Here is a 26,904-nt window from a genome sequence, read left to right as displayed (position 1 = left end):
CTCCCTGGAAGGAGGAATGAGAGGGAAACTGGGCTAAATTTTGGTAATAAATAAACAAATAAATGAATTAATTAATAAACAAAAGGCATCAAAATTTAAAAAAAAAAAACCAACATATATTCATGAAATCAATTTGTTAAAAATAATTCTCCTAAATCTGCTAACCATATAAATGCAATTTTCAGAGATTCTGCTCCTCACAGAAAGCTGTTCCATTTCAAATAAATTCTAAACATCCATGAATTAGATTTGGAAAACTGCCTGGATAACTTAGTATCTCCTAAATGTACTGTAAATTCTCTAGTATTTAATCCAGGATTCTTAAGTTGTTTCCATAGCTCTGAAAGGCATCAAAGAAAGGTACTACTTGATTTGGGCAACCTTACAACAATTGCTTCAACTTCAACCGGCTACAGATCTGTATTAAGTGAGTACAAAATCTCAGGAGCTGACTTCTAATAGCTTTTGTTGTATTCAAGTTTATGAAGGACACTTTTCAGTTAACTTATATAGATCTTATCTTTAAACTATGTATGATGCAATTTGGCATATCTTCAAAGCAATTTTTAGTTTCACCATAACCCTAAACTCCATGATAACAGAGGTGGTGGAATGGTAATAGTTCAATCCATGGAACATGTAGTAAAGCAAGCCAGATGAAGCCATTTTATAGCTTTCTGTAACTGCAATTCTAAATATGAAGAGGTTACAGCCTGTCAAACTTTATATATAACATCATTATTTAAAGTTAAAAGAAAATACTGTTGGAAAAGTTGCCATTTCAAGGAAAGGGTACTAGGACAAAGCTGACAAGACATGCAAGTTTAGACAATAGAGAACTGCTTACAACTGTCACATGTTACAGTAGAAATAATACTTCTACAAAAACATAATAATCTGTGTTTAAGAAAACATACAAGTAAAAACAGAATGGCTGACTACGTCAGCACTTTCCATTTGCTGGAACTTCTGCAGTGTTTTTTTTCTTTTATGTACATGAATACTTTCAAGTACTAACCCTATCATTTGTTTAAAGAGTGGTTACAAAGCTCCCAGGTTCTAACAGCAAGACCTCATTATTTCTGAATGCATTATAAATTCCAGGTATTTCTTGGGCAACTTTTCCAACAGCATTTTCTTTTAACTTATTTCATACTTACATTCAAATATTTTCCTATTTATGGTAATTTTACTATCTATAAATACTTAAACTCAAATATTTCATAATTGTGAAAAGCTTGGTCAATTTTAAATTCAATTCTTTGATTCCGGGAGTGCCCTAAAACACTTCAGGATCTTCAACAAATACTAAGCCTGATCTTCAATGCTGGAAGGATAAAATTTCACTAAATTCCTGTTGCAAAGCTAGATAGAGAGAGAACATAAATCAACATATACATTTAGGAACATGACAACAAGGAAAGAATAGGCCCACAATAATTCCTGATTTTGTGATCACTTAGGAAAACTAAAATGAATTATTAGCCAGTGGCCATACTAACCCAACAATTCTCCCCTCTACCTTTGCCCAATTCAAGTAAAGAAGGAGAATTAAAGTTGATAAGTATTAAATAGCAATTCTATACAAAGTAGTAGGAGCATACAAATTCTAAATTGTATCTGACTTCAAGAATCTTAAAATATAAGGGGGGAAAAATAAGACCAGAGATAGGATAAATGTTGCTATTGTTTAGTCATTTTTTGGTCATGTCTAACTCTTAGTGACCCATTTCCTTTTTGTCTTGATAGAAATACTGAAGTGGTTTGCCATTTCATTCTCCAGTGCATTTTATAGATGAGGAAACTGAGGCAAACAGAATTAAATGACTTGTCCAGGGTCATACAACTTATAAGTGTGTGAGGCCAGATTTGAACTTAGGTCCTCCTAACTTCAGGGCCAGCACTCTATCCACTGTATCACCTACCTACCTGTCCCATAGGAGAAAATACATATACACAAATTACGTTAGAATATTTTAAGTATCTAGGAGAGGTCAGGCACACATCCAAGCAAATGGGAGGAAAGGGTCACTACAAAAGAGGAAGCAGCATCAGAAAGGCTTTGCCTAGGAGGTGGTTTGGAGGCAATGTCTTTGAAGAAAAGGATTAAAGAAAATTAAATGGATTTTTTAAAAGATGTGAAAGTACAAGGACAGTTTACAAAATTCAGGGAGGCCAGAGAGGGTAGAATTAAATACTACAGAAGGGTAAATGGGTCTAATTTGGCCTAAATGAAAAGAACTAGTGGGAAATAAAAGTTGGAAACTCATTTAGTTCCAGTCTATAATGGTTAAGTGGTCAAAGCATAACAATTCATTTCATTTATTTATTCATCATTTGTAGCATTTAAAAATTTGAGTTACAAAATCTCTTCCTCCCTCTAGCCCCTCCCCCACCCACTGAAAAGCAATGATGCTCATTATTCATGAAGTCATAAAAAAAGTATTTCCAAATAAGCTATGTTGCAAAGAAAATAAATTGGAAAAAAAACAATATGCTTAGGCCTATATTCAGTTTGCCATTCTCCTGAAGATGTGGCATATGATTATGAGAGAATATTATTGTATTATAAGAAATGAGCAGTGTAAAAATAGACTCGAACTCTGGACTTCAATCCCCAGAACCCATTACTCCACTTCCCCAGAATGCTTTGAATTCTCACGTGAGATCGAGAAGGGATTTAACCTGATTGCAAAGGCTTTTGTGTCTCTTTTGGACTTCTGTTTTGGAGCAGATGCGGCTCTTCCATGATGTAAGATTATCTTGTCTAGGCCTCTCTGGCCTAGGCACGTGTTTCTTATCCTGTATTTTCTTTAACCCTTAATCTTTAATAAACCTCTAAAAAATATAATACTCCTTGCAGAGAGAAACTAATTTCTACCTGCCTCAGTCTCCCCTAAAATTTAATCTTTACAGCAGGATGGTTTCAGAAAACGGGGAAGACATGAACTAATGCAAAGTGAAGTAAGCAGAACCAGGAGAAGATTGTACATAACAGCAGTAGAATAATGATCTACTAGGAATGACTTAGCTACTCTGATGAAGACAATGATCTGAGACACAATTCCAAAAGAACTTGTGATGAAAAATGCCATGCACTGCCAGAGAACTAATGAACTCTGAATACAAACTGAAGCATATTTTTACTTTATTTTTCTTGATTTTGTCTCTGTTTTCATTTGCAACATGACTGATACAGAAATGTTTTGTGTGATTTCACATGTATAAATTGATGTCAAACTGTTTGCCTTCTCAAGAAAGGGAGCAGGAAAAGAAGGTGGGAGAATTTCAAATTCAAAAAAATTTTTAATGAATGCTATTTTTTTAACATGTAATTTGGATAATGGAATACTTTTTAAGTTTGTCAGTTCTCTGATGATAGATGGCATTTTTTGTCATGAATCTTCTGGAATTATAATTGATCATTGCATTAATCAAAGCATCTAAGTCTTCCACAGTTGATCATCATTACAATACCACTGTTACTATATTCATTGCTCACTTCACTTTGCATCAGTTCACTTAAATCTTCCCAGGTTTTTCTGAAATCATCCCTCTCATCATTTCTGATAGCCCAATAGTATTCCATTACAATAATACTGCAACTTGTTCAGTCATTCCCAAATGATGAGCGTTCCTTCAATTTATAATTTTTGCCACAACAAAAAGCTGCTATAAAATATTTTTTTCACAAATTGGTCCCTTTCCCTTTTTAAAAAAAAATTTTTTTTAAGTCTTTGAGACACAGAACAGTGTGGAGAGCAGTCATACCTCCAGTGTCTGACAGAGTTGCAGTTTGGGAAATAAAGGCTGCACAGCAGCCTTCAGGAAAGGTGAGGCACCCACTGAACCCCCTGTGTGACTTTTCGCTCTAACTTCCCTTACTAATGGAATTGTTCTCTTCCCAATACAGGAGAAATAATATAAGAGCAAATACAAGTTAACACACATATATCCCACTTTAATCCCCCCAGATTATAACCCTAAAAAGATTACATTCACAGAATTAAAACCTAAAGATTTAAAACACAGAATTAAAACCCATTGCCCCTCCCTTTTCTCTCTTAGCAGAGGTACACTCAGATGCCCCATACCCACTGCTAGCCAAACACATAAGCACCACAATCAATCACTCCTCTGGAGCACAAGCTACTGACATACTTTGCTGGTTCATTATGTTTACGATAAACGGGCAACATTGCTAAGGTGCTTTGATGCAACACAAGAAAAATTTAACTTGGAAATTGAGGAAAATTCCAATTCTGGTCTGCTTTAAGTTACCCTCTCTCTATCCCCATACCTAGATACAAAATCTCCTAAAAAATTGCGATTGATTGTGAAAGCTGATCAAAAGTAACAATGATTCTCCTAGCTGGTCATCCCACAGGTCAGGGGGAACTAACCTCCAGATCACCCTATCCATGTCACTCATCTCCATCACAAATATTTCTGTTGTGGCAACATGGTAAATGATCACAGAATGTTGATTAAGTGATTTGTTAATGTGTGACACATCCAATTATCTATAGAAGATCATGTATGTTGAAAAATGATTGTGTGCCAGAAAAGCAGGTACTCACTGAAGCTACATAATAAACACAAACCCTGTGCAATGGCAGAACTGCGTGATGCCTAAGCACAGGTCTGAGCATTCAGTTGTCTCTCATCTCATTGTTCGCCTGACCACTCCACCTAGACAGAAGGAACTCCAACTTTGAGAGACCGTAGGCTCAGTTCTCAAAATATCAGTAGTGGTTTTCCTGGAGTAGATATGCAGTTTTAACCCTTAAGATATATGTAGTTCCAGGGGCAGCTGGGTAGCTCAGTGGATTGAGAGCCAGACCTAGAGACAGGAGGTCCTAGGTTCAAATCTGGCCTCAGATACTTCCCAGCTATGTGACCCTGGGCAAGTCACTTAACCCCCATTGCCTAGCCCTTACCACTCTTCTGCCTTGGAACCAATACACAGTATTGATTCCAAGATAGAAGGTATGGGTTAAAGAAAAAAAATATATATATATATAGTTCCAAATTGTTTTCCAAATGGTTGGGCCAGTTCATAACTCCAAAAGAGTACGTTACATTCCCCTAAGCATTTGTTACTTTCCTTTTCTTTCTTCAAAAATACTTAATTGGATAGGTGTGAATAGTTTCGAAGAGTTATTTTAACTTACATTTCTCTAATCAATAGTGATTAATAAAAATAAATAAAAATAGCATTTTTTCCTGACTATTGATAACTTTTTTCCTTCTGAAGAGAATTTTTTTAAGTATTAACAATTAACTTGAAAAAATATACAATTTAGACAAGATTTAATTTTTATTTAATTAAAATTGGGATACTATTTCACATCCATCCAATTAGCAAAAATAATACAACCCAATGCTTGTGGGAACATGAAGAAATAGGTACACTAATTCAGTGCTAGTTCAAGCTAGTCAGGCTAGCAGAATCTTCCTACAGGGCAATTTGGTCATATGCAATTAAAGTTACCAAAATAATCATAGCTTTTGACCAGGAATTCTATCATTTGGGTTATATCCTGAACATGTCAAGTGAATGACATGAAAAGACATTTGTTAATCAAGCACTGAAATAGAACAGAAAGGGTAGTTCAATCCCTATTCTTAATGAGTTCCCACTACCTGGGGACAAGCATAGTGTGGGTAGAGCATTCTGGTGGCAGGGCAAACCCAAGAAAGGGCCAAAGAGCTTCACTTCATAGCCATTATCAGCTGTAAAGTACAAAAAGAAAAGAAAAACTAGAACCTATATATTCAGCAAAAAGGGAATGGTCAAATAAATTGTGGCATAGTAAAATGTAATAAAATGCTTAAGACAGAGAATAGACAACTATATAGAGATTTATGAAATAATACTTCATGAAAAATCAGGATTAGAAAAATAATCAGCATTTATATGGCGCTTAAGTTGTATGAAGAGTTTACAAATCTGATCTCATCTGACCCTTGCAACAACCCTGGAAGGTAAGTGCAAATACTATTCCCATTACAGGTGAGGAAACTAAAACCAAAAGATATGAAGTGACTTGCCCAGGGTCCCAGAGCTAAAAAGTATCTGAGGCCACATTAGAACTCAGGACTCCCTGGACTCTACGTCCAACATTCTTTGCAATGGGCCACCAACTGCTTCTAACAGTAGTGCCTAAGAACATAGTGTATAAAGAATAGCATTATATAAAGATAAGAAAAATTATTGGAAATTAATGGACAAATTCTTGATGGAGACAAAGGAAATACCTAAAAAATTGTATTTTATACATCATCAAAAATAATTATTCAAAATGTTGCAAAGCAAGTTGAAATGGTTGTATTGTCTCATATTATTTATGATCATTTTTAAAATACCTTAGAAACAGATTTTGGAGAGCTAGGAATGCCAGGAGTTGTTTCTATTTTATCCTATAAGCAATGAAGAATGTTTTGGAGAAAGTGGTTGATGTGGTTAAATCTATGCATTTATTATCTCTCTGGCAGCAATGTTAATAATTAATTAATTGGAGAAGAGTAGAAAGGAAAAAAGGGAGGCCAATATAATAAGTAGTCTAAAATGCACTTGACTAGAACCCAGCCCTAAAGTGGTGTTCCAGCTCTTTATTCATATACTCACTCTCCCTCTCCCTCTCTGTCTCCCTCTGTCTCTCTCTCTCTCTGTCTCTGTCTCTCTCTCTCCCTCTCTGTCTGTCTGTCTCTCTCTCCCTCCCCCCCCCCTCATTGCCTCTCTGGGCATGTGCGGGTCCCAATGGAGGGTGAACTTCTGGAAGGCATTGAGGGGGGCTAGGGTTCTTTAGTCTCAAAGCCAAGCAAGTGTCTTCTCAAACATGCCACATCTAAGAAGGTATCTTTAATTAACCTTAAGAAGTTCATGACCTTCAATAATCCATTTAATTTGATTTTCACCTCAGTTTCCTTATCTATAAAATGAAGAATTAGGACCATGACTCACCTCACCAGGCAAGATGGCAAAGATGACAGAGAGACAGTCTCTGTTGAAGAGGCTGCAGAAAACAGGCACAACTGAGGTTGGTAGATTTTTTTTTAACTATCATTGAAAGTAATTTGTAATCAGGCTTATAAAATGTTTTAGAAACAAACTACCAAAACATCACCCTTTGACCCTAGGCTTTTACTTCAAAGTTAAAAAGATCCAACATATCCCAAAACACTTCTGTAACATTTCTGTAGCCTCAAATCAATAGAAACATATTTATTTTAATTATTAATTGAATTTTAATTAATCCTAATTACTTAAAGTAATTTTGTTTAACTGAATTAGCTCAAATGAGTGAAGGGCTAAATTAGCCTGTTTCCTTTACATGACTGTAAAGTTATATTATCTGTGCTCTAAGTAATATGAATATTAAGAATTGAAAAGTAGAGAAAGCCCTGAAAACTGACACCTAGTGAAAAGCAGGACCAACATCATAAGAACACATTTAGAGCTGGAAGGAACCCCAAATCCTCTTCCCCTCATTGTTTATAGATAAGAAAACTGAGGCCCAGAGAGGTTAGGTCACTTGCCCCAGGTCACTCTGAGAATAAACAGCACAGCTGAGGTAGTCAAAGCCAGGTCTGACCAGGTCAGCATTCCAGTGACTCCTACCTTCATCCACATAAGGGCTACTGTGAACACTCAAAAAGGAAAAGGAAACCAAAATGAATGCCCTGAAATGAAAACTGATAAAAGGCTAAAAAACACTCTTTCCTCTCATCATTGCAGAGGTGGAGGAGATGGTGAAAACATAGCTGTCAGACATCATTAATGTTTTGGTTGGTTTTGCTGAACTGGTTTCTTCCTCACCCCCTTTTAAATTTCTTACACAGGAGGATTTGCTGGGCAGAAGAGTAGTTCTGGATCAATACAGGAAATCTCTCTTCCTTTGAAGTCTAAGCTATTCACACCTACCATTCAATAAAAAGCCTCATCGATACTGTCTACAGATTACCAAGTCATTCTTTCCTCAAAGCCCTTCCTTACCTAGCTCACAGTTCTCTCCTTCCCAAATCCCTACTCATAGTAGAGGATGTCAATATACAGACTGAGGGGCAGCTAGGTGGCTCAGTGGATAGAGAGCCAGGCCAGGAGTTGGGAGAACCTGGATTCAAATCTGGCCTCAGACACTTCCTAGCTGTATGACTAGGCAAATGATATTTAACACCAGTTATCTAGCCATTACCACTCTTCTGCCTAGAATAGATCCTTAGTAGACAGAAGGTCCAAGTTTTTTAAATAGAGAGAGCCTGACTCTCCCACAAATATCCTAATCCCTAAAATTCCTCAACCTTCTTACTTCCCATGACATAAGCTACTCCTCTGCCCACCTCAGCCATACGCCAAGATGGTCATATCCTTGATCCTACCATCACCTACAATTCTAAAATCCCCTTATCCAAGCTTTTCACCTCTCTCCCTCTTTCCTACCCTTCATCTGCACTGTGACCTCCACTGCCCCAACCCCTCAATTCTCTCCCAGCACGAGCCATACTCTCCTCCTGTCCCCATCTTGACTCCCTGATGAACCAGTTCAACTCTACACTGTTTTCCTCCCATGAATCCCTCAGCCCCAATCATATCACCCAGCCAAGTCCCAGCCTCAGGTCACTCCCACCATTTACCACATTTCAGTCCTACGTAGAATGAAGATGGAGGAATCACGTAGGCATTCTGACTGGGTCCTCTACAGATTTGTTAGACAACCTCAACTGGATACACGATGCTGCTTGGCAGTCCTGCTATACCTCCCCTATCAACTCACTCTCCACAGAGGTTCTGACAGACCTGATCACTCCCTTTAAACCTCCTTCCATCAGCTGAGTGTCTTCTATTTTACTGAAAAAAAAAAATGAAGCTATTCGCTGTAAACTTCCTCTTCTCCCTTCTTCCTCATCTCCTATCACTCAAGTAGGTGCTTTCTGACACTGTCTCCTTCTCACATGATGAGGCTGGCTTTACTCTTCACCAAGGCTAGCCCATCTGCCTATCAAGCCATCCCATTCCATCCTGTCTCCTCCATCAGACTGGGGACCCAAGGCCCTTCTCTCTGCTCCTCCCCCAATCTCACTTTTACTTGTTTTCAATCTCTCCCTGTTTATTGGCTCATTCTCTACTGCCTACAGATATGTCCATGTATGCCCTATCCTGAAAAACTCCCACTTGTTCCTTCCATCACATCTAACTTATCCTAGATCTCTTCTGCCCTTTGTGGTTAAACTCCTAGAAAAGGCCATCTACAATACATGTCTCTACTTTCTCTCCTCTTGCTATTCTTTACCCCTTACAATCAGGTTTCCAACCTCATCATTCTACCCCAACTGCTCTCTCCAAAGTTACTACCTCTTAGCTGCCAGATTCAATGGCCTTTTCTCAATCCTCATTCTTCCACAGCCTGTGACAGTGCTGATCACTCTCTCTTCCTTGGTTCTCTCTTCTCTTAGGTTTCCAGGAACCCACTCTATCTCCTTTGCTGGATCCTCCTCCAAGTCATGCCCTCTAATTGTGGGCATCCCTCAGAGTTCTGCCCTGGACCCTCTTCTGTTCTCCTTCTATACTATTCACTTGATGATCTCATCAGTTCCCATGGATTCATTACCATTTCTATGCCTATGACTTTCAAATCTATCCTGCCTCAACTTCTTTGGTGATCTCTACTCTCACATCTCCAACTTCCTTTCAGATATCTCCAACTAGATATCCAGCAATCATCTTAAATTAACATGACCAAAACGGAAACAATTATATTTCCCCCAAACCCTTCCCTCCTCTTCTACCTTCCTTGTTATTGTAGAGGGCAACACCATCCTCTCAGGCCTCAGGCTTTCAATGTAGTAGTCACCCTAGATTCCTCACTATCTCTCACCACCCCCAATCAATGTTTCCAAGACCTGTTGATTTCACCTTTGCAACACCACTCAAAAATGCCCCCATCTGTCCTCTGACAGTCACCCTACTAGCCCCAAACTTTATCACCTCTCATACCTGCATTACTGCAATAGCCTGCAGGTGGGTCTGCCTGCTTTGTCAAGTCTCTACCCACTCCAATCCAACCCCCATTCAGTCACTAAAGTGAAGTTTCTAAAACCTCAGGTCTGATCATGTCACCCCACTCAATAAACTCCCTCTTGACTCCAGGAGCAAATACAAAATGCTCAGTTTGGCATAGAAAGCTCTTCATAAGCCACCCCTCCTGCCTTTCCAGTCTTCCAAAACCTTACGTCCCAAAATGTATTCTTTGATCCAGACTCTAGCCTCCTGACTGCTCCACAAATAAGACCCTCCATCTCTGAGCCCTGGGTGTTCTCTCTGGCTGTCCTCCATGCCTGGAATGCTCTCCTTCCTCCACTATGACTACTATTCTCCCAAATCAAATCCCACCTTCTACAAAAGTCTTTTCCAACCTCTCTTAATTTTAGTGCCTTCCTTCTATTGTTTCCTATTTCTCCAGTACACAGCTTGCTTTGTAGATATTTGTTCAAGTTGTCTTCGCCATTAGATTGTAAGCTCGTTGAGAGTCTGGACTATCTTTTGTCTCTTTCTGTATCCTCAGAATTTAGCACATGGTTGACACTTAATATTTACTGACTGAATGGTTGAATGCAATGGTAGGAAAATGACATCAAGAGAAAGAATGCAAGTTTCTTGAAAGCAAAGGTTGTGTCTCAATAGGAACTTTAAGAATTGATTGCTGGCTTAGGGGAAAGAGAAGAACAGGATTAGATGACTTCTAAGGGGTTCCTTCCAACTCTTATAGTCTTAAATTAAATCTTTCAAGGCAGAGAGAAATGAAAACCACTTGCAGCCTGAACTAGGTTGTAAAGGTAGTGGGAGAAGGGAGAAAGATCTGAGTAATTTTGGAGGTAGAGGCACCTGGGCCTGCAACTAATTAATGGCATATGAGACACTAAGTACTAAATCAAATATGATTCAAAAGATTTATGACCTAGATGATGAGAACTTTATGGTGATGCCATAAAGAGGAAAAAAGTTATTTGTGGTCTGTTGTAGGGCCCAACAGAACCTGAGGAAGCACAGCCATCCATACAGAGCCACAAAGCTAAAAATGCAGTCTGTGAATAGTTTGCCTAGGCATAGAATGGAGGTGGCAATTTCCTCAATTATAAAATAAGATGCTGCTAAATTCCTAAGAACTCCTGTCTAGACACTTAATAGTGCCAAATTCTAAGAATACCAATGACTGCTTGCATTTATATAGCACTTACAATGTGTCAGGCATTCTGCTAAGCGCTTTAGAATCTTTACCTCATTTGATTGTCACAACAACCCCGGGAGATATTATTAGCCCCATTTTACAGATAAGGAAACTGAGGAAGAAGTCAAGTGATTTACCCAGCATCAAACAGCTATATGTGTTTCAGACTGGATTTGAACTCAGGCCTGCCTGATTCCAGGCCCAGCCTTCTATACACTGTATCTTCAACTATAAAGAGACCAAGTACTGGGCCCCCGGTGCAAAAGAAAAGAGAGTGAAGGGCTATTTAATATCCTATACTGATCTCAATTTGAAACTGTCCACTGACATCCTACTAGAATTGTTTCTCCCAGAACCATTCCTTCCTCCCAAGTCTGAACTTTTAATTTTTCATCTTTATGACACAATGCAAAATGTCTGCTGTCAGGATTAAATGATGAAACTATATCATAATAATGCTAGAAAGAAAGAAGGGGGCTCTGGCAGCCATATGAAGCATCTGCTTTCACCAAACAGGAGGTAGCAACACCTAAAGTGCCCAACCTAATTTCTACTTCCATAATCCTAAATGTTGGTATGGATATAATATGCTATAGTTCTCTCTCTTAAGCTAAACCCTTAGAGTTTAGAATAAAAACATCCTTAGTATCCCATGAAATCCCAAGTCCTTCAACAGCCCTTCTTCTTTACAACAATGAAATTGTCTCTGCAAGATACATTTCTCTCTTTAAATAAACTTGTGATATTACTTGTTTTAATATCACTGGAGTTTCTCCCAACATCCCTTTCCCCTTTAAGAAAACCAACCTTCTTAACAAAAAAAATTTTAAGGGGAAGGGGGAAAAGAAAATCAATAAAAACAACCAATACATCAAAAAAATCTGAAATTATGTCATGCTCCAAACCCATGGACCACATTCTTGCTTCCTCAGAGAAGCAGACCTTAATTCTTACTATTGTCAAATGCAAATTCTAAATCAATTAGTTTAGCAAGTTTGTAGCCTGAGTAGCTCCAGTTGAGTAAGACAGCAAAAAGTCAACCAAAGTAAGGAAAAGTCATTAAAAATCATGAACTCAATCAGCCTGGCCCTACACAAAAAGGGGTCATGGGAAGGCAGAAATACAGCCTGCTGAGGATCCAATATTGCCAAAGAATGCACAAACATGTTGCTTTGCATAGTAGCTTGGCCAAAATCATCCTCCTCCCCAGTTCCTGAGGCCATGCTGAATTCTACTACTGGGGCACCCCACAATTGATCCTCAACCAGAACTGTCTTTCCCAAAACAAAAGTTCAGTAAACTGTCCCTCTCAAGCTCCAATATCACTCAAAACCTCCAAAGGTCTGCCCTGGTTATAGGATCATGTCCAAATTCTTCCCCTGAGAATTCAAGGCTTTTCATGAGCTGGTTTCATCTCCCTCGTACACTCTTTTTTATTATCTCCAACAAAAACATGCTGTTGCCAAGTGCTTGTTTCAAAAGCATCTTACTGATCAAAAACAGTATTTGATTGATGCTTTTTTAGCCTGTATTACCATGACTTCCCAATGACCCACACCCCACTAACAAGTCAATCCCACCAAACCAATGTTCCATTCTGCAATCTCCAGTCACCTCTTAATTCCCTAGTAGCCATCCCTTGTGTCTTGTTCATTCAGACTTTTCCTCTTCATCATGCTGAACAGTCTAGAATGATAAACTCTGAAAGGCTTTTCATCAGGCAGAAGGGACTATCAGGGCCACTGAGTTGTCCTCTGTTAGCATACATAACTAAGAATTGATTTCTATTGTACTTCACCACAAATGTTTTAGACATATCTTGATTTGTCATCATGACCCCATTTGGTGTTTTCTTAGCAAAGATATTGGAGTGTTTTGCCATTGTCTTCTCCAGTTCATTTTACAGATGAGGAAACTGAAGCAAGCAGGATTAAATGACTTGTCCAGGAAATACTTAATGGACTTTTAGTGGAATTTGTAAATTGCATTCACATTCATTTAAGAGATTGAGTGTCTGATCTATGCAATAACCAACCATAATTCCAGAGGACAGATACTGGAGCATTCCATCCATTTTCTGACAAAGAACATGGATGGTCTTCAGTTGCAGAATGACTGAAAGCAATGTTTTGAATTTCTTATATATTTAAGAAAAAATGCAAGCTATATATAACAGATTTGCACTTTTGGCTAAACTGTATATGCAGAAACAATTATTTTGGGGTAGCTAGGTACTTTCTAGCTGTGTCTTTGTGTGACCCTGGGCAAATCATTTAACCCCCATTGCCTAGCCACTACACTTCTGCCTTGAAACCAATACAAGACAGAAGGTAAAGGTTTAAAAAGAAAAAGAATACTCATTTTACTTGATATTTAAGTTTAGAATTTTTAAAACTAGGGAAAAAAACATTGAATTTCCTTCCCTTCTCCTCAGACCAATCTCAATCCTCCTCATTCTTCACATCCAGCTCAGTAGTACCACTTCCACTCCAGCCCTTCATCTCTTCTTTCAAGGGACTTTGATTCCCACCCACAAACCTTTCATCACCCACTTTTGTAGCTATTCCCTTGACTTGTGCATGTATCTGTGCCCTGCAAAAGAATGCCAGATTAAAGAAAGCAGTGAATACCCATGTCTTCATTTCTTTTGATAGTGTACAAAGTACACACTCAAAATTTTTTCAATTATAAAAATAACTAATCCTACTTAAAACTCCATTAGGAATTCTTGACTAGAGCAATAGAAGTTGACTTTCAATTACCTCTGCTAACAAAGAAGACCTAAGTTGCACAAAAAAATCCACAAACTTGAGGAACATGATTATATTTTTTTCCTAGGACAAAAGGAGAATTTGGGCTTGAAAACTCAACATGCAAGTAAAGTCAACATGTAAAAGCAAATAGTCTAACCTTTATCTCCTCTAACAGTTTCTGGGGTAAAGCTTTAAGATTTGCCACAGATAACTACAAGTCTTTGATAATTGTGAGTGGACAACTGTTAGCTAGATGATCCTTTTAAAAATAAACTTTTGTTAATATCTTATTTTTATACTACTAATAGTTTCCATTATATCCATCCCCTAACTCTTTACAGAGATCAGTCTCTCAAAATAAAGAATAAAAGGGGGAGGGGGATGTCAGCCAAATTAACCAATGTATCAAAAGTCTGGCACTTTATGCAATATTTTACACCCATGGTCACCCTGCAAAGAAGAGAATGGAGAAATGGGAGGTGAGGAGGATGTCTTCTAAAATATGGTCCTTTTTGGGGGCAGCTGGGTAACTCCATGAATTGAGAGCCAGGCCTAGAGATGGGAGGTCCTGGGTTCAAAACTGGCCTCAGACACTTCCCAGCTATGTGATTTTGGGCAAGTCACTTAACCCCCATTGCCTAACCCTTACCACTCCTCTACCTTGGAACCAATACAGAGTATTGGTTATATAGATTCCAAGATGGAAGGTAAGAGTTTAGAAAATAAAAATATGACCCTTTTTAAAATTAAATAATGGACTATATTTTAGTTACATTTAAAAAAACCATTCTCCTCATATTCCCATACTGCCATATTGCCCAAAAGTACTTTTTATTTTCTTCTGGGTGAATACTTCAGCAAACAACATCCACATAAAAGGCTTAAAAATTTGCTATCAGGCTAAATGTCAGCTGACATCTGACTACATGATCAGATATCCTGCACATTGCCAATTATTCATATAAAAAAGAATCAAGACTAGCAATCTATTACACAAAGCAAGGTGAGCTACTTTCTGGCAAATAAAAGGATTTATGTAAGTGAACCATTTCACAGATCTACCCCTTGCTTAGAAGGGATTTGTGTGACTCCAGCCCTTCCATGAACTTTTCAGCCCCCACCTCTCAGCCCTCTGCAACCCCTAACTGTCCCATACTTAAAAGTACATATTTAACAGGCTTTCAGAGTAGGAAGATGAGCTTATGTTTCAAACTGGCATGAAATTATCTTCCCATAACACACAAACTGAAATGATCTAAAAACCGGTAAATTGCATTTTCATAAATAAACAGACTACAAGGTGAATTAAGGACGAAAAAAAAACAACTTCATTTCCTCTTGGGGACAAGTAGATCTCTGTGATCTTGAGCACCTTTGTCCTCGACCAATCCTTTGAAGTTCTTTCCAGATGGCAGAAAAATCCTCAAGCTTACTTCTATGCAATGCAATTATTATCTCTATCATCAGTCATGCACTGAGAAATCTAGAGGCAGTTGTGAATAATGCCAATAGGAATTCAGGCTTCTTTGTATACAGTGTGTACCCTATTTTATTCACATTTAGGTACATGCACCTAAAGAATGAAAATACATTGTGCTTTGGGAGTGGAAAAGGTGACTTAAGAGTATCATCAGTATTTACCCACTTTAAGGTATCCAGTAAAAGAGTAGAAAGGAGCACATGGTGGTGAAATGTCAGTAAGACTGATGGAGGCAAAAGGCATTGTTTGAATCCCATACTTGCTACAAACTAGTGATTTGAACTTAAGAGAAAGAACTTAACCTCTCTAAAGCCTGTTTCCTCAGTTAAATTAGAAGGTAAATCATGATTTGAGGTGTGTAAGAAATGACGAACAGAATAATTTCAGAAAGACCTAAATGAACTAATGATACAGAGAAAAATTAGCAAAACCAGGAGAACACTGGACACAGTAACAACAATATTGTGAAATGATCAACTGTGATATACGTAGCTATTTTCAGCAATAATGATCCAGGACAGTTCTGAAGGACTTATGACAAAGAATGCTATCTACCTCCAGAAAAAGAATCAAAGTATACAATTTTTCACTTTAGTTTAATTTTTACTTTGGGGTTTTGGTTTGTATTGGTGAGTATTCTCTTACAACAATGAACAATATGGAGCTAGGTTTTGCATGATAATATAACTGACCAAATTGCTTATCATCTCCAGGATGAGCAAGGAAAAGCAGGGGAGGAGACAATTTGGCCCTTATAACTTCAGAAACAAATATACACATAACTGGTAAAATAAAATATCTTTAAAAAAATAGATGACTTGGGATTTCTTTCATCCCATGAACAGAAAAAGAATTTTGGTATACTCATACACTATATTTATGGACAACCAGAGGAGAAATCTCAGAAAGAAGCCATATTGCATTTAAATTTCTAGAGATAATCAAGAATTAGAAATAAAAGTAATCTAAGTAGTATTAAGGACAATAACTTTTCTGTTCATTTCTTCTGACCTAGGATCCATAGACTTCCCTAATTGCTGTTGTTCAGTCATTTCAGTCAAACTCTTTGAAGTTTCTGTGGCAAAGATACTAGAGTAGTTTGCCATGTCCTTCTTCAGTTCATTTTGCATGAGAAACTAAGGGAACTGAGGGTTAAGTTACTTTCCCAGGATCACACATTGTTACAATCAAAAGGGGGACCCAGCCAGAGTTTTAATGGCTTATTAATAAAATTCAAAAGGTGAGAAGTGAGAATATAGATAGATTTCTCTTAAGGAAGGATTAACCTGAGTATATAGTCTCCATTTAACTGGCCTACAGCCTAAATTCTTTCTGCAGCAGTGCAGGCTCTCATTCAGTTCAAGATCTGCTGATCCCTTTTAAATCCCACTAGTGCCTCCATCCATAGCAGCATTGTACACTGCTGCTCAGGCTGATGCGAGGGGATCCCATTATATATAATGTTACATCTGTGATATCCAATGGGGTGAAGGTAATTTTCTTTACACAACAGTGTCTGGGGCCAGTTTTGAAGTCAGAAAGATGAGTCTTCCTGTCTTCAGACCCATCCCTCTAACCCATGCACCACCTAGCTTGCCCACTTCTCCAATAGCAACCCTCATTTCTTGAAGCATCTTCTAGCAGATAGAATGAATCTACACAGATGTACTTGACTCAGAGTGGTGTGGAAGGGCCATTAAGGCACTGGTTTTCAGCTCTATGACTCTTTTTTTTAAGAGTTATATTTTCAAAGATCACTAAACAGCCAAATAACACCATTATATTCTGTAGATAACAATACAGAAAATACTGAAGCTAGAGCCATTACCAACTTGAATGAAATGGACAAAACCTTTTCAAGAACAAGTCCTCTGAGATCACTCATCCTTGCTTCCTTCCTATCCCAAACTAAAATCACAGGTAAATTAAGTTCTTCTGCAAAAAGAGGCACTAGGCATGATACAGTCACACTAGGGATGATGATGAACTAGAAGATGATCTTGATTCTAAAAGTAATTTACTAATAATTCCTAAGTTCTCCACCTAAATACTCTTGGTCACAGTAGTGATCCCCTCCCCTACTACTCTGCCCTTTCTTGGCTTGAACAAAGCAGTGGCAAAGCATTGGCAAAGAATTGGTACATGATTCCTTGTCCATGCTTCTCTCCTCCCCCAACATACTCTCATGAAAGACTGAAGGATAATTGGGAAAATGTAGTCTTCACCTCGAAGATTCCAGATCAAATTGCCCTCTCGTTTCTAAATTTGTCAGTCATCACTACTGTGGTAGCAGACAACACTCTGAGAAGTGCTCTCTCTGGATTTTAAATGTCATCCTAGAAAAATCTTCCCCTAACTCCATCACATAGCACATGCAAGCAAAAAAGGAAAGATTTCAAAAAACCCATGAGTATGGATGGAGAAAATTTACCTCTTTATTTTCACTAACATCTAAAGGAAATTTACTATTTCCTTTAATTATGAATTTTTAAAAATATTATTCTAAGAGGTGGTATACCAGACTGCAGTAGGGGCAAGAAAAATATTAAGAATCCCAAACTTAAAACATTCTGACCCATAAAATAACATCTGACAAATTAAGTGTTCCAATAGGGAACTTAGAAAGGAAAATGTAAGGGTATTAGGAAAAGGAAAAGTGAAACCCAAGAATATTCTCCCAAAAGTAACAGAAGCAAACAAAGCAACATTATGAAAAATTAGCAAAATACTCAAGTTTTTGTAGGAAACATCTCTACCTGGCAACAGTAGTTTTTTCACCATGATGTTCCCATGGTAGCCCTTTTTCCATTTTCAACTTCTTATTCTATTATGGAAATTGTGGTTTCACAAAAAGAAATATCAGCAGGTGCACAAATTGCCTACTTGAATATAAATAAACCTTACTAAAAAAATTGCCAACTGCCCCCATTTGACCTAATGCAACAAGTGATCAATGACACATTACTAAATAGCAATGTTTCAAGATAAAGGAGTGAGCTCATGAGTTTGACACTGCATTTCATATACCCCTCATGGGTATGTGAGCAAAGAATTAATCAGCAGCCTCTCAGCTCTTTCTATTCAGCTAGGTAGCCCTCAAACAGCAGTCTGGTTCTAGGACCTTATTTGAAGGCTTACGAAGCATCAAAATCAGCCAAGATTTATACTCCCCAGGGGCATATAGGCTTTGAGAAACCAAGGACTTCCCTCAAAAGTGGGCCATCTACAAATGGGAAAGTTCATACCAGATGGTCTCAATTTTTGATAAATATATACAGTACTAAAAGGCATGCTACCATATAACAAATCTTTACAATGTAATAATCTTTACATGTAATTGGAAAAATAAATAAATATTTTAAATAAATATTTTTAATTAGTTGCACATTTGTTAGATATTTTTTAGATGCACTACTCTGATAAAAAGATAGGGGATCATAGTAAGACAGCATTACTAGTTCCAAATGGGCTTTGTTACAACTCCTCAGTTTGATTACAAAATCTGTATTGCCAATCTGGGACAGTTCTGAAAGACTTATAAAAAGTGCTGTCTACCTCCAGAGAAGGAACTGTTGGAGTCAGATGTAGATCAAAGCATACTATCTTTCACATCATTGTTTTGGGTTTTATATGAATATTCACTTATAAAAATGAACACCATGGAAGTTTGTTACATGATGATGCATGTATAACCCAGGTCAAATCGCTTGCCAACCAGGGGGTGAGAGAGCGCCAACTTGGATCTTAAAATTTCAGAAAATGTATGTTGAAAATTGTCATTACCTGTAATTGAAAAAATAAAGTATCTTTGACTTAAAAATAAAAATAAAAGCCAACCCCCAACACAACTCCATCTCCAGGAATATTTAAGTTTCTACCCAAGTTGAGTTTGCATGTGCATATTTGCTGAATATGTCTAGACTGTCAATATTTAAGTATATGATCATTTGGAAAAAATACAAAAATCTCTGTGTAGCTCTTATCTTATCAAAGACATTTCAGAAAAGCCAAAAGACTTAAAGGCAAAAGTCTTCACTCCTGCAGTTTTCTTCTTCCCTCTAAACAGCCACAGGTTCTCCTCATTACTCATCCCTTACCTTCCGTCTCAGATTAGATACTAAGTGTCAGTTCTAAGGAAGAAGAGTGGCAAGAGCTAGACAACTGAGGAACTTGCCCAGGGTCACACAGCTAAGTGTCCAAGGACAGAACTGAATCCAGGTCCTCCGGACTCCAGTATTTACTGAGCCACCTAGCTGCCCCTCATTACTTTTCTTTTTTTTTTAAACCCTTACTTTTTTGTCTTAGAATTGATAGAAGTATCCTAGCTGCACCCCCCCAGCAATTACTTTTCATTGTAAGATAACAAGGAGAAATTTGCCAATGTGTTGCTGCACAAATCACATATATTTAAGACAATGGCATCTTTCTAGGTATAATAGCCCAAAAAGCATTAAATCACATGCAAGAGAAATTTGATCAATTCTATATTTGTCCCAAATATAAGCAGAGACTAAAATGTGGAACTTAACACCCTCAGGAGGAAAAACGAATTTTGTATATATGATAAGAAATTATTTGTATTTATTCTGATTAAACTTCCTAGACAATTCTAATTAAAGAACAATACACATCCCCATAAAACCATGACTAAGTGTTCATTCCTCTACCTTAGGGGAACATCACATTTTATGGCAATCCTTACTATATTACCTCATAGAGCACAATAAGCATAAAGTTAACTAAGTAATTTATAGCAAGCATTTTCCTCTTGACTTTCTATATGAGGAAAAGCAAAAAAGTTAAGTCAGCTGCTCAGAGCTAGCTTGGGGCAGGGCAAGAGCCCAGAGGGATGTGCAGTGAGTGTCTGGACCAGAGCTTTTTCCATTCCACACCACTAACAAAACGTCCAGATATAAGATCGCTCTTATCTACTTATCCAATTGTGCAAATTCAAGGAACAACATCAACATTTTGCCCAACTGTTTCCCAATATTAGAGTGGCAAGAAAATTCAGAATCATTAACACTCATCATGCCCAAATCACCCAAAAAAAGTTCCAATCTATTCTCATTCTAGTTTATTCCTCAGCCTCCTTATGACCAGTTTTATGAAGTATTGTTTAGCAGTTCTTGTCTTAATTTGAGTGCCTCCAAGTACAGGTCAAAAACATTTGAACCAAAACACAAGCACAAACTAAAAACTTACTGGCTTTCCTATATCCTTTGGTGCTCTCTTACCAGTCCCTGCCTATTCCTAAATGGCAGAGCCTTAGCCTCTAAGGGAAACCTGCCAAAGCCTCAAGGGATGGAGGCATGGAAGAAAGCTTATCCACTGTAGCTGTGAGTGCCCTGGTCAGTTAAGGGGCTGAAGTCAACTTAGAGAAAGATTAGAAAGGTGCAACACAACTGGGGAAGGAAAGGTGGGGGAGAAGATAGAATAGAGGAGGATACAGGTAGGAATAGATGTATTGGAAACAAGCCCTATGGTTGGCTATTGCAGGAAGAGTGAGAGGTGACCCATCTTCAAACTCTCCAATTGTTCAAGGAATCATAATTTTAGAACTTATGTTACTCAAACCAGCTAGGCAAATCCCTTCATTTTATAGCTAAAGTTGATCAGGCCAAGGTCTCTACTTTGCAGACTTCTGCTTTAAATATGCTATACTCATGAATTGCTATGGCCAAAATAAATCACCAGTGCAGAGTGAAAGGAGCAGAACTAGGAAAACATTGTACACAGAGACTGATACACTGCAGTACAATCAAATGTAATGGACTTCTCTACTAGCAGCAGTGCAATGATCCAAGACAATTCTGAGGGACTTATAAGAAGGGATGCTATCAGAGAAGAACTGTGGGAGCAGAAACACAGAAGAAAAACAACTGCCTGATCACATGGGTTGATGGGGATATGATTGAGGATGCAAGAGTCTAAGCAATCACCCTCGTGCAAATATTAATAATATGAAAATATCTTGATCAATGACACACGTAAAACCCAGTGGAATTGTGCATCGGCAACGGGAGGGAGGTTAGAGAAGGGGAGGGAAAGAACATAATTCTTGTAACCATGGAAAAATATTCTAAATTAATTAAATAAAATTTTCAAAATAAAAAATAAAAACAAAACTAAAATAAATCACCAGGTGGCCCAAACCAGCAGTGATAAGAATACCCCACCAACCCCACAAAATAACTTAATTGATAATTCAATCAACTTAAAGATACAATCTGAAATTCTGATTTTTAATTATGCTAACACAATTTCCTTCAAGAATGGTCCCCAAAGAGAAAAAAAATCACTGTCCAAAAAAAAAAAACCTAATAGTATACACCACTCCCAACCTGTCATGTTAGAACCTATCCTAAATTTAATAAGCCTTTTTATGAGCCACTGAAATCAGCAAATTTAGGGTTAATACTACTCCACAGTTCTCATATTAAGCAATAACATAACAGCTGATGCTCTCTGTCCACAGAGACTAAGTCAGGCTACACCAAAAGCCTCTAAAGAGAAATAAATCCTGCCTGTCTCCAACAAGGGATTCCCAGACTAACCTTATTTTCTTATTTTTCCTTTTATAATACTCTCAATTTCACAAAGAAGTCATGGTGAGAGGGGGTAGAAATCAGACCACCAAATTTCCCACAGTCCTTTCTACATTTATTAATAACAGAGAAATGATGTATTTAATGTTAATAAGCATCATTACCCTGAAGTACAAGGCCAGGACATCCTCAATATTTACTAGTTTATTTTTCTACTGCTTCATTTAAGGACAGTAATCCATATAATTTAAATGGCTTCTTTAACTAGGATATAGGATCTTAGGATAGATGAAATTATACATATTATCTAGAATCACTTTTATTTTGCAAGAGGAAACTAAGGTCAAATGAGGCTAAGTTCCTAAATCTAGTTAGTGAAAACACATCTTATGTTTTTATTTTTTATATACATCTTATATTTCTATTTTTTATATACATGGATAGACATACAAGTGTCTATCCATGAACATATATGTATACACTGACATATTTTACACAATCCAGTCCTATTTAGCAAAAATTTAAATGTTATTTTCTCTATTTCAATTTCTAAAGTTTCCTAGGTATGACATGAATTTTTATTAAAATATACTTTTTTTAAACCCTGACCTTCTATCTTAGAATCAATATTAAGAACTGGTTCCAAGGCAAGAGTGATAAGGGCTAGGCAATGGAGGTGAAATGACTTGCCCAGGATCACACAGTTTGGAAGTTTCTTTGATTTGATCATAGGACCTCCCATCTAGACCTGGCTCACAAAAAAAATAGACATCACAGTAAGAAAAAAAATTCAAAATAACATACCTGGACATCATAGAGAGCCACAATATTTTCATGCTGAAGTTCCTATAAAACAAATTCAATCATAAAAATTTCTTTTTTAACAAGTTAAATGAAAATTAAACTAATATATTAAAGCAAAGCACAATTTGTATGTAGTAATCAAGGATTATCAGGTCATGAATAGGCAAATAAAAATACAGATTTGTCTGATAAACCTTGTTCTAAGAAAATATAAGGACTCAATTTCTGAACAGCAACAGAATCACTAATACAATTTTAAAGTACTTTAAAGGGTACATTATCTGCCTGAATGTAAGGCCACATCCAAGGAACACAATGTATAGAAAAGTTTCTCAATTTCTCAGAAATTGAAAAAGCATAATTTGTAATGATAAGTGGCCAGATAAAAGTACAAAAACAGTACAAGTTAGGGCTTGTTCCTCCATTGAGAGGGATGTACTTTCTCAATCGGGAAGATAAGAAAAAAGAAAAAACTCAAGAGAATTAAAATTTATTAATATATTGACAGTTTCTACTAACTTGTAATTCTGGTGAAAGCATACAAGAAATCTTATCTAGTCACAACTTAATTTAGTTTCCTAAAAATATTTTAGAGTACTAAGTATTCCAAAGGACTGAGCTTCCTATAAGATAAGAGCAAAGAGCAATAACAAAGGTTCCCTGGCTACCTTCCCAGTAAAGCATTTCATCCATCATTCTTGATATAACCCACTCAATTCTAGGCCTTTTTGAAGAAATAAAAAGTAAGAGAACATATCAACATACCTTTAAGATCTTAATTTCCTTTCCAAGGAGTATTTGTGATTTTGACAAATTTTTTTTATTAATGCTTTTTATAGCTACTTCCCAATCAGTTTTCTGAAAAGGAAAAAAAAAAGATTTCACTAGACTAGCATTGAAATAAACTCAAATTTTAGCACCCTCCTATTAGTAAGCTACTTCTCTTGGCAAAAAGAACAGCCAAACCCTTCATAATTATTTCTCCTCCTGGCATGCCTTTACATTAAACAGATTCTGAAACTTGACACGACTACTTTTCAAAAGCACAAGACTTTCAAGTTGACAAAAAAGAAGCAAAAATGGTCTTGAGCATGCTCATTTGATTTTTAAAAGTCCACTAGCAAATCATTTTTTCCGCTCATACTCTATGATCCTCAAAAGGGGAAGGGGGAATGTTATTATGCTTGTACCCTTCGAGTTTTAGAAAACCTCAGCCAATGGGAGAGCAGCCAATTTTCCATTGAGTCTACAATTATCAACATTAATGTGACAAACATTGGAACTATTGGACTCTCCAAAGACCACAAGGCCCCTAGTCTCAATGTTGTTTAACATATCTGAAACACACAATATTCTAGTTTCAGAAAAACAAGATAAAACTTTTCTTGTGTTATAAACAAAAAAAAAATCTTTAAACAATTTGAAGAGAGCCATTACCCATTTGTGCTAGATGGAGCTCTGTCTGTTGAGTAAAGTTTAAGCCCCCAAAACAATCCACACAATACAAACAAACCCCCACCCCCCAAAATGGAGAATTGCAACCAACTGGCCTTCCAAAATAGCCAAGCTTACCATGTTTAAGGCCCTTCTTTTGCTTACACACACAAAGTTACACAAAAAAAAACCCTGAGGGGATTAAAATGTTTCATAATTATACTATGTTTCCTATATAGTTAAAAGTTTTAAAAGAATTGATTTTGTAAATGCAACTTTAACCCAATACTAAACTGCTAACAGTATCTCATCAATCAAAACGTCAAAGTTAGAAAAAAGCCCCCAGTTCCTACAGAAAGAGGCAGGTTTTATTGGTCTTTGGTTTTGTTGGCTTTGTTTTGCTTTTAAGGAAAGAGAAAAGGAAGCAGTGAAGGTCAAGTAGAAGGGGAGATAAGGGAAGGCGGGAGGGGGGCGGGGGTCAGAAACTGGCTAGTAGCCGAAAAGTCCTTTCCTCTACGGTTTACAGTCGAAACTGCAACTTCATGGGTGAATGGAAGGAAGATGGAACAGGGACATGATACTATCAATTCTGGAGGATGGAAAGGAGAGAGGGGAGATGGAAAGGGGACCGTGGATACATCTCTCAGTTAATCATGAGGGATAGAATGGGAATTATTGGGAATGGATGAAGGAGGAAGAGGGTGGGGGGGGGGGGCGATGGAAGGATGGGGGAGGGGGACTACAGACATATCCGCGGGGTCAATCAAGAGATGGAGGGTGGGTGGGTGGAGGGGGGCTGGAGATGGGATGGAGGAGGCCCAGGGACACCGCGGGGCTGTCAATCGAAGGGTTCGGTCCTCCCACTAGGCACACCGAAACATCCCGCTGCAGTAGCAACAACAAAAAGACACACGTCAGTGGGTGTGTTGGAGAAATCGTGGGCACAGTGGAGATGCCCCCCCAATTAGGGACAAGGTGGCTTTGAGATGAAAAGATATTGGGGGGTTGTGGGGAGGCAAGTGGGGAGGGGAGGCAGATGGGAGGGTCAGAGATGAGGAGGGAGGGGTGGGTCAGAGGTGGAGAGAGGAGGCAGGTGGGAGGGATCAGAAATACGGAGGGGGGGTCAGAGATGGGGATGGGGATGGGGATGGGGATGGGAGGTAGGTGGAGAGGGGTCAAGAATAAGGACGCGGGGGGGTGGGTCTGGGGAAGGGGTCTGGGGAGGCGCAGCTGCCTCCGCCGTGGGCGGGGAGCGCCCCCAGCCAGCTCGGCCTGGGGAAGGGGCTCGCGCCGCGACTACCTTGCGATGCCGCCCCTTGAAGACCACGGCGAAGGCTCCGTGCCCGACGAGGTCTTTTTTGCTGTACTCGAAGTCCCCCACCACCTCCATGCTGGGCGTGCCGAGCGGGGGGCATCAAGCCCGGGTGCGGGCAGCTGGAGGGCGGTGGGCCGGCCGGTCAGCCCCGCAGGGCTCCCAGGCCGGGCCGCGGAGTCTCCCCGGCGGCAGAGGCAGCGGTGGCGGGCCCGGGCCCCGGCTGGGCGGCGGGGGCGCTCATGCTGGGGGTGAGCGGCCTCCCCTGGGGCCCCAACAAGCGAGGACGGGACTGAGCGGCGAGAAAGCGGGACGCCCAGCGGCCGGGCTCAGCCAGGCCTCGGGGGCCGCCCGCCGCCGCCGCTCCTCCGCATGGTCCGGCCCCCAGCTGGGGGAGCTCCCGCCGCGCCGCTCGCGTCCCGTCCCCTCTCGACTTGGCGTCGCCGCCTCCCTCTCTCTGCCTCCGGGATCCCGCACCTCCGCCGCCGCGCCTCGCTGGGCCCTGGCCCGCAGGCGGCCGCTGTCACTGGGCACCCCCGGAGCCGCTCGCGCCCCCGGGGCAGGTCACCGACCTCGCTTTCGCCATTCCCCGCCCGACCCCCCACCCCTGTGGCCCGGCTCCCCCGTCCTCCTTCTCCACCCGACTTTCTGTCGCCCCAGGGTTGGGGACAACTCCCCGGCTCCGGTCACTGCGCTGTGGCAGCAGCCCCCACACCCCGCCCGGAGATTCTCGTGCTCCGTCGGCGACTGCGCCGACTGCCGGCTCCTCCGCGACGCCCTGCACGCTTTATAGGGCGAAGCGCTCGGCGCAGCGCCGGCTCCCTCCGCCTGGGAAAGAAGTGCGCCCCCCACTGTTGCCCGGCCAGGGAGTCTCCTCCAGCTCCCCCGCCCCCACCCTGGGCCTGGCACCGCAGCCTACTGCTAGGGAAGGGGCTAAGCGACTGACCCGGGCGGGGAGGAGGAGTAAAGGTCAAGAGCAAAGTGATACCGAGAGGGATTCGGGGGAGACCCCAGAGACTGGTGACCAGGGCTCCGTCCCTTCACCCCTCTCCCTTGTCACGGGCTTAGTTTCCGGATGGTGTCAATCCAGGACTGCAAACTGAGCCGCAGGGGGGTGCAGTCTGCAGGTCCGGACCAGCAGATGGGACGGGACGGGTTCTGAGCTGACCCCAGGGAGGGAATTTGGGGTCGAGACACCCCACCCGGGCCTCCCACCCAGTCCGACCTGCCTTAGGGTATAGCTGGGGACCGGACCGAATAGGGCTATTATGCAATAGCTGGTGGCCACGCCTGACCCCCACCCTAGACCAACCCCCAGGGAGGGCAAATTCCCAGGTCTAGGAAT

General features: G+C 39.6%; 1 protein-coding gene across 2 annotated transcripts in view; it reads right to left on the bottom strand.

Annotated features, from left to right (window-relative positions):
- ULK2 (unc-51 like autophagy activating kinase 2) overlaps positions 1 to 26,327 on the bottom strand; it is a 91,089-nt gene extending 64,762 nt beyond the window's left edge. The window contains exons 1-3 of one of the 2 annotated variants that reach the window (XM_001372616.4): positions 25,548 to 26,327; positions 23,579 to 23,671; positions 22,814 to 22,855 (exon numbers count right to left, since the gene is read on the bottom strand). In XM_001372616.4, the coding sequence (XP_001372653.1) occupies positions 22,814 to 22,855; positions 23,579 to 23,671; positions 25,548 to 25,637 (225 nt within the window). In that variant the 5' untranslated portion in view covers positions 25,638 to 26,327. Of the gene's footprint in view, positions 1 to 6,967; positions 7,020 to 22,813; positions 22,856 to 23,578; positions 23,673 to 25,547 lie in introns of those variants that run through there. The other variant, XM_016429307.2, reaches the window with a different exon arrangement.
- Positions 26,328 to 26,904: the final 577 nt, after the last annotated feature.

The sequence above is a fragment of the Monodelphis domestica genome, chromosome 2, assembly GCF_027887165.1.
Source record: "Monodelphis domestica isolate mMonDom1 chromosome 2, mMonDom1.pri, whole genome shotgun sequence".
NCBI classification, from domain to species: domain Eukaryota; kingdom Metazoa; phylum Chordata; class Mammalia; order Didelphimorphia; family Didelphidae; genus Monodelphis; species Monodelphis domestica.
This window is presented reverse-complemented; position numbering and strand designations above follow the sequence as displayed.